Source organism: Terrapene carolina, unplaced genomic scaffold, assembly GCF_002925995.2.
Source record: "Terrapene carolina triunguis isolate 2854851 unplaced genomic scaffold, T_m_triunguis-2.0 Scaffold96, whole genome shotgun sequence".
NCBI lineage: Eukaryota > Metazoa > Chordata > Testudines > Emydidae > Terrapene > Terrapene triunguis.
Window position 1 is genome coordinate 2,042,430 of NW_020664447.1, and position 8,508 is coordinate 2,050,937.

The 8,508-nt window shown below is 43.1% G+C and overlaps 1 protein-coding gene across 1 annotated transcript in view; it reads left to right on the plus strand.

The window, feature by feature from the left end:
• The window catches only part of LOC112108136 (vitamin D 25-hydroxylase), a 37,592-nt gene extending 31,531 nt beyond the window's left edge, over positions 1 to 6,061 (plus strand). The window contains exons 4-5 of the mRNA XM_024202152.2: positions 3,191 to 3,520; positions 4,899 to 6,061. Coding sequence (XP_024057920.1) covers positions 3,191 to 3,520; positions 4,899 to 5,074 — 506 coding nt within the window. The 3' untranslated portion in view covers positions 5,075 to 6,061. The remainder of the gene's footprint in view (positions 1 to 3,190; positions 3,521 to 4,898) is intronic.
• The last annotated feature ends 2,447 nt before the right edge of the window (positions 6,062 to 8,508 follow it).

Here is an 8,508-nt window from a genome sequence, read left to right on the forward strand (position 1 = left end):
CACACCTTCTGAGAAAAGTTGTTTTTTTCATATCACAACCTTGTAAGTGCTTAGTTTGAACTAAGACTTTTTAATACTTAGGGGAAGAGGCCAGTTAAGTGGCTCAAATATTATTGTGTGAAAAGTAGCTATTTTATATATGATGGGCCAAATTTTCTGCTCATGTAAATGGATGCTGCTGCCTTGACCTCAATGAAGCTGTACTCACTAACAAACACCTGCAGAGAATTCTGCTCAGTGTTTAATTTTCATACATTTGTTTAACTGGTTTAACCGTGCTCTCCTGTACATCTTGGCGATTCCACAGAAACTGTGATTGTAATTGCATGGGGGCCATCACTTAAAATATCTTATACATTTTGGAGGGCCTCTATTTCATCAAAAGGATTTCCTAAACTCCAAATTTATATGTCTACACCTTGTCAGCAGCTAAGATCCAGGGGATAGCAATATATGTTTGTATGTATGTATATGGCATGAGATGGAAGGGAAAAAATTGAAGGCTACTAATTACCTTCATAACTAGCTATATTTACTCTCTTTTAATTTCCTCATAATACAGGATCATTCTTACCTTAAAAGCAGCATACAGCGTTGCCAACTCTACATAGCAGGAAGTCACCAGGCAAACCCTGAAAAGTCGCTAGATGTAGCTGTTTAAACACTCAAAAGGAGTCCAAAATGTCACCGAACAAAATTTCCAGAGAATTCAATTGAGAATTTTATATGTGTGTGTGTATATATAAAATTCTCTGTTGAATACACACACACAACCGAGTACAGTCACAATCATTCACAAGCAGCTCAATAGTGTTAATATAGTCCATCCCATGCTCTTACTACATTCTGTTGCATACTGGAAGCAACTACAACAGTACACTCATAAGGAGAGTGCCCTCTGCTCATTGGGAAGGGTACTTCCTTTCTTGCCAGCCTGGATTAGAGCTGGCAGGTTAGTGAAAGGGAGTGCCCAGAACCAGGGGGAAGAGGCATTCACCTGACCTGAGCTCGGCGCTGCAGGGAGCCAAGAAAGTAGATTTAAAAACAAAAATCCGTTAGCTGGACCCCTTTCCCCCTGCTTCCAGGGTTTCATTTCTGAAAACAGCTGGGCAGCTAACCCCAGGCCAAGCCAGGGGAAGGAGTAAAGGGGAACTGAAATCAAGCTAGCTCCACCTTTGATCCTGTAGTAAGGGCTTCATTCCTGGAGGCACGGTGCCCCTGTGTCATTCCACCCCACCTTCCCTCCGTGCGGCTCTCCTCGCTGGCTAACCTGCCTCCCCCACCCTACCCACTTCATTAGCCATCTTTCCCTTCGTCACAGGGTGTGATACCTACTATGGAGTGGCAAAACATTTGGGTAAAAACAAACCCTGGCTAATGTGCTGCTCTCTCCAAAGTGCGCCTGGCTTTAGTAAAGTATTTAATTAGCCTCCACAAACTTATTTTCTGCAGATTATAGTGATCTCAGCCCAAGAAATCCTGGGATGTGATTCCTTCTGAGGACATGCTCAATTGAGATGTAATGACATTGACTTGGTGTGCAACAGAATGTAGTAAAAAGATCATGGAATGGATTTTATTAACACTGTTGTGCTGCTTGTGAATGATTTTGTGACTAGATATTGGTGACTTCTTTCTCTGAATGTCACTATAATTGGCAGTGAAAGTCGCTAGATTTGTCACTGGTCACTTTGACACTTATTTTCTCACTAGGGAAACCCAAAAGTCACTATATCTAGTGACAAAGTCGCTAAGTTGGCAACGCTGGCAGCATACGGCCTTATTCCCTTCTGTATTAGATCATCCCCAAAACATCATCTTCCAACAGGGGACAGAAACTAGGCACTTCTTGGAGTTTTGTGTCTCAGCCAGATCATTTAAGAGGCACTGTATTGTTAAAACACAAAGCAATCCCTCTCCTCTAAAATTCTCCTGTGATCTCAACTTCTGTTAGCCCTTGGGAGAAAAATAAGCTCAGGATTCAAGTTCAGATTCTTTACATAGCAGTAAATAATATTAATACCCTGCATTTATGTACACATTTTCCACATGAGGATCTCAACATGTATCAAAAATAACAGTTAGCTACAAGATGCACTAAGGTTCTGGTCTGATCTATCTCATGCACTTTCTTTGGGATTGGAGAGGTTAGTTTCATTTTAAGAACTTGGTAATAGTTCTTCATTGTCTAGATATATTGTGTTGATGCCAGTCAAGCTGTATCACTGCTATTTTATGTGATTTAGGGGCTGTCTAATGGCATTAGCAAACACATTGATAAAGTACATCAGAAAAAAAAGAGTAAACGAACTGTTGCCTTGTTGAGCAAACTATTATGTGATTTTTCAATGTGGAGTTGATTTAAAGGATCCAGTTTTATATTTTTTCATTTTTAAAAAAGAGCTTGAAAGAGAAATAATTTAATTTATATCCCAAAAAGTTAAAAAAATCCAGAATCCAGCTAGAGTTGTTCCTCTTACTTTTACCATAGTGTGCCTAACTATTTCAAGATTCTTAAAATGGTGGATGATTTTACACAACATGTGTGATGTACTAACTTGGGATAATTAGATAGATAAAAAATTAAGTATCTCTTAATTCTGAATATTCTATACATGGTCTTCTCTTGTGTTTGATTTTTTTCTTTTTGCATTTAATATACTTCATCTTACCTATCTAGAATGTGATGTTAGTTATCCCAATTCTCATGAGCTCCTTGAAAGGGGAAATTTATTGAGTAAAGAAAAACATAAGAATCAAGATTATAGCTCCAGTTTGTTGTGAAATTACTATTTCTTTGGGGCTTGAAAAAACTGTTAGCAGCGGAATGAGAGTATGAGAGGAAATTAAAAATTGAAAATACACCTCTACCCCGATATAATGTGACCCGATATAACACGAATTCAGATGTAACACGGTAAAGCAGTGCTCCGGGGCAGGCGGGGCTGCGCACTCCGGTGGATCAAAGCAAGTTCGATATAACGCGGTTTCACCTATAACACGGTAAGATTTTTTGGCTCCCGAGAACAGCGTTATATCAAGGTAGAGGTGTAGCTATCATACCAGCCTGTTAGGTGCTGCATTAAGTACTAAGGCATTTCTAGTCTTAACACAAAATATTTATGTATTTACTCCTTATCTTTAAATTTTAAAGTATTGCACAATAAACTAAAGGTTTTTTCTCTAACAGGGCAAGTTCATAAAGAAATTGATTTAGTCGTGGGCCCAAACAAAACACCTTCTTTAGAAGAGAAATGCAAAATGCCTTACACTGAAGCAGTTCTACATGAAATTTTAAGGTTCTGTAATGTAGCTCCGTTAGGTATTTTCCATGCAACTTCTAAAGATACAGTCGTGCGTGGTTATTCTATCCCTGAAGGCACTACAATAATTACAAACCTCTATTCTGTACACTTTGATGAAAAGTACTGGAGTAACCCAGAAGTGTTTTATCCTGAACGGTTTTTGGACAGTAGTGGGCAGTTCATCAAGAAAGATGCATTTGTTCCTTTTTCACTAGGTAAGAGCTCATGCCTACTCATACATCTATATTCAACAGTGTTAACTAATCCACAATAGACAGCATGATGTAAAAAAGCTACACTTATGATAAAACAACTGTTTGTAAAGTTATATTTAATACAGTGCATCAGAGGCTTGGTAATGTCCATAGGTGCTGGAACTAAGGCTGCTGTCGCACCCCCTGGCTTGAAGTGGTTTCCATCATATACAGGGTTTACAGTTTGCTTCAATGGCTCTCAGCACTCCCACTATATAAATTGTTCCAGCAACCCTGGCAATGTTGTGTAATGGTGTCTCCTATATAAATTAAAGGACATTTTGATACAAAAACTGATCATGTCATCTTAATGTTTTATAAGTCTGTTTTATCTGAGGATTTTACACAGCCTCTGTCATTGTGGTTTCTAACTGAGTTTTGTTTGTTGGAAATTGATGCAGCAGATTTTTGTGTCTGCTCAATTTTCATAATCCAGTTTCCATCTCTGAGCACTTGAAATTGCAAAATATGAATACCTTATTTTAAATTTGGATTTAGGATGTCAGCTAATTTTGTTTTTCCTATTGATCATTTTTTGGGAAAATAAATACAATTGATTTGAAGCAGAAATCTAGAGTATCTAGAACTACTTGATTGATGCTGCAGATGCATTTACGGAATACAGTGTTCTAATTATTCAAGTGATCATATAGCATGTGGTTTTTTTATTAAATCAATTGAGCAAATACCAAAACCCCCAAACCCTTCAGACTAAAGCTTTCATCTTACAGAATCTGGAGAGTGTTTTCAAGCTTTAGAACAAAATAAATTAAATGTCTTACTAACAATTTAACCTGTTCCTATTTATCTGCTCTTGTATCTTATCACATTGCTTCTTGCCTCTTGTACTTCATCAACTCTGCTAGCCTTGACTGTCTATTTATCTGCTTCTCCCACAAGCACCTTTAAGCTTCCAGGCTGCCTATTATGCATGGAATGAGAATTAGTGTATAAAGCCACTACACTATCCTACTTTAGATCTGTTCAAAAGTCCCACTTTTACTGTGATATTTAGGAGTAATTACCAACTGATGATTGGCAATAGACAGTGGGCACAATTTTGTTGTCTTTTGCAAAAATCCCATTGATATCATTAGCAGTTTTGCCTAAATTAAGACTGCAGGATTCGATCCAGTGGTACTTGTGTTGTCAAAACTACAAATGTTTTTAAAATATGACCCTTAATATAATTTGCACATATCCTTTCCTATGAATCAGACCCAGTATTATGTCCAAACAGCTCCATTTAGAGTAGAAGCAGAAATAACTATTCTTTTTTTAAATGTAAGTGCAAACATGATTATTGTAATTTTAAAAATATAATTTTTTTTCTATTCAGGAAGAAGACATTGTCTTGGAGAACAACTGGCCAGGATGGAAATGTTCTTGTTTTTTACTTCATTACTTCAGCGGTTTCACCTGCATTTTCCACATGCTTTGATTCCAAATCTGAAGCCAAAATTAGGCATGACATTACAACCACAGCCATATCTCATCTGTGCTGAAAGACGTTAAAGCATATGTGCCAAACTCTCAGCTGGTGTAAATTGGAATAGCTCCACTGAATAAATGGAGCTGCACCAATTTACAGCAACTGAGTATCTGGCCCCATCTTTTATTTACAACTATCTTGTTCATAGTCTTGCCAAAAGAACAAGAATTGTAAACACTCTCTGTTAAAGGACTTACACACCAATTTTGTCTTATGCATAGCCTTTTAGGTATTTCATGTATTTGTATGTAATTTTCACAAAAAAGACATTAATACTCTTCATGTGTTTATAGATTCTGTTCTCACTTCAAAAATCTAGATCAGGTTCCATTTCTCATTTAAACTTTTCAAAATTTCATTGAATTACCCGATTTAAAGATTAATAAAAAATTCAGCTACTGACACATAATATTTTCTATTATACATGATATTTAAATAAAGTTGAGAAAAATAGTTTTTAAAATTTTTAACATAAGCAGAAAACTGTTTTTAGTTTGGGAAAATGTTCTGATAAATTTGGAGAGCTTGGATGAAACCTGTTGCAGTCAGACTCCTCCCATGAAATCTCAAATAATAAAAAACTGCCCCAAACAAACTTATTTTTAGAGTACTTCATTAAAAATATATAAACCCCATTTTTCATTAAAAACCCTTTTTGAAATATGTTGTAATAAATCATATATCTATCTGTATATTCTTCCTTGACAAATCCCCTCTAGCCCACTTGTATCCATTCACAATGCTGCTGCAAAGATCATTTTTCTGGCATGACACTTCAAGTATATCACCTCTCTTTCTACATCCTTCCGGTTATTCCACATTCGCTACTGCATCAAATAATAACTACATGTCTTCACTTTTAAGGCACTTCATGGCCTATACCCACCCTATCTAGCATGCTTTATATGCTATCAGGATGTTGAATCATGCCTCTGCTCTGACAGTTATGGCAGCCTTCATTGCCCATTTGTTACATTTTCAAACAAGCACCTTCTTGTTCTTCTTCGAGTTCTTGCTCATATCGATTCCAAGTAGGTGTGCGCGCGCCACGTGCATGATCGTCGGAAGATTTTTACCCTAGCAACACTCGGTGGGTCGGCTGAGGCTCCCCCTGGAGTGGCGCCTTTATGGCGCTGGTTATATGCCCCGGCTGACCCAGCGCCCCCTCAGTTCCTTCTTACCTCCCGTGACGATCGTTGGAACTGTGGAGCGCAGCTTAGCTGATCTCCACTCTCCCTAGCATTCGCTTTAGTACCTGTTAATAGTTTCTGATTAGTTGTTAATAGTTGGTTATAGTTGTTAATAGTTGTGAATTACTTAGTATAGTTAGAATTAGTTTAATTAGTGGGGGGGAACGGGGTCTTCTCCCCTCTTCCCTATCCTGGTACCTAGGTCCATGCCTGGGTCTCCAGGCTTCAAACCCTGCTCGACTTGCCAGAGGCCGATGCCAATGGGAGACCCCCACGACTCTTGCCTAAGGTGTCTGGGGGAATCCCACCACACAGACAAGTGCCGCATTTGCAAAGCCTTCAAGCCGAGGACCAGGAAGGAGCGGGACCTTAGACTGAAGCAGCTCCTTATGGAGGCGGCACTTAGCCCAGTCCCTTCCTCCACGCTCCGAGACTCGGCACCGCATCCTCGGTACGGAGTGCCCCTGCGGCACCGACTGGTCCAGCACCGCGTTCGGACTCTACCAAAGACTCGCGGCGCCAGATCTTCCCGGCACCTCTACCACCACGGCGCAGGTCTCTATCTCCGACGAGGAAGCAGCCCAAGCTGGTGTAGGCCACTTATTGTTTGTCGGTGTGACAGCCACCGATGCTTCCCGCACCGCAGTTGGAGCCACGTCCATTGCCGGAGCGCATAGGACAAATATGGGCTCCTGCACCGTTGACTCCGGCGCTGCAAGGGCCGTCAAGTCCGGTGCACGTAAGCTCCCCGGGGCACACCGGGGTCGAGCTGAGACTACCCTCCACACCGGAGACCTTTTCAACGGCACGGGACTTGATCGTACTCACAGAGCCGACTCCTCTGCAGCCGGCAGCACCTCCGGCACGGACGGTGCTGTCGAAGGGAAAGCCGTCCCTCATGCGACCACTTTCGCCAAGTGAAGGACGACACCGGTCCCGATCTTCCTGGCACCCATCACGGCGTCGCTCACAGTCCCAGCACCAGTCTCATTCTCAGCGCCGGTCTTACTCGCAACGCCGCTCCAGCTCGTGGAGATCCGAATAGCATTATGGCCGGTACCGATCGGACTCCTGGCACCGCTCCCAGTACTAGTCAGAGCGGCACTCGACCTGGAGCTGATCCCGATGCCGATCTCACCGGAGGTCGCCATCGAGATCCAGATCAGGCTCCCGGTACCGATACAACCGCAGGCACTGATCGACTTCTCGGTACCTTTCTGCCTCACGGCACTGGTGCCCAGCACCATGGCACCGTACAGCACCGCGGTACTCGGCACCAGCACGTACAGCACCGCCTTGGCCATCTTACTCCGCCTGTGCGTCGTCACGCTAGCAAGGTAGCTACCAGGACCAGGGCGAGGGCGGTACAGGCCCGTGGCTAGAAGAAAGCCAGGACCCGGGCCATGAACCCCCACAGTGGTCCTTTTTGGACCCCCTGGGCATACCATCAGGCCCAGGGGGCTCCTTCGGGGGCTTCCCGTTCCGCCCCTTCGGAGCCCCAAGTACTGGAGGCCACTGTGTCTCGGCCCCCCCCAGGAGGCTCTGAGACGACTGCTCCAGTGCCAGTGCAGGCCCACACTCCTAGCGTGATGGACCTTGAGCAACAAGATCCTCCACAAGAGGACCTCGCGCAGGATCCCTTAGCCCCGGGTGTATCTTCCTTGTCCTCGCCTGATGAGGCAGTGGCGGGGACTACGGTTTCGGGCCCTACTCCTATGGACCTCTGCGCCCACCAGGAACTGCTCCGCAGAGTGGCGCACAATATGAACCTCCAGGTAGAGGAGGTGGTGGAGGTAGAGGAGCCTGTAGTAGACACTGTCCAGAGTTGCCCTCCCCGTCATATGAACCATACAGGCCAATGCCAAGACAATCTGGCAATCGCCAGCCTCTATTCCACCTATGGCCAAAGGGGTGGAAAGGAAGTACTTTGTCCCTTCAAAGGACTACGAGTACCTCTATACACACCCCCAACCGTGCTCCCTTGTCGTGGCTTCGGTCAACGAGAAGGAGCGGCACGGTCAGCAGGCCCTGGCGCCTAAATCAAAGGACGCTAGACGCCTAGACTTGTTTGGGCGCAAGGTGTACTCGGCCGGAGGCTTGCAGCTCAGGGTGACCAACCAGCTGGCACTCCTGAGCCCATATGACTATAATTCGTGGCACTCTATGGAGAAATTCAAGGAGTTGGTTCCACAGGAGTCCAGAGAGGAACTTGGGGCTATAGTAGAGGAGGGCAAGAAGGTGTCCAGAACCTCTCTTCAAGCTTCTCT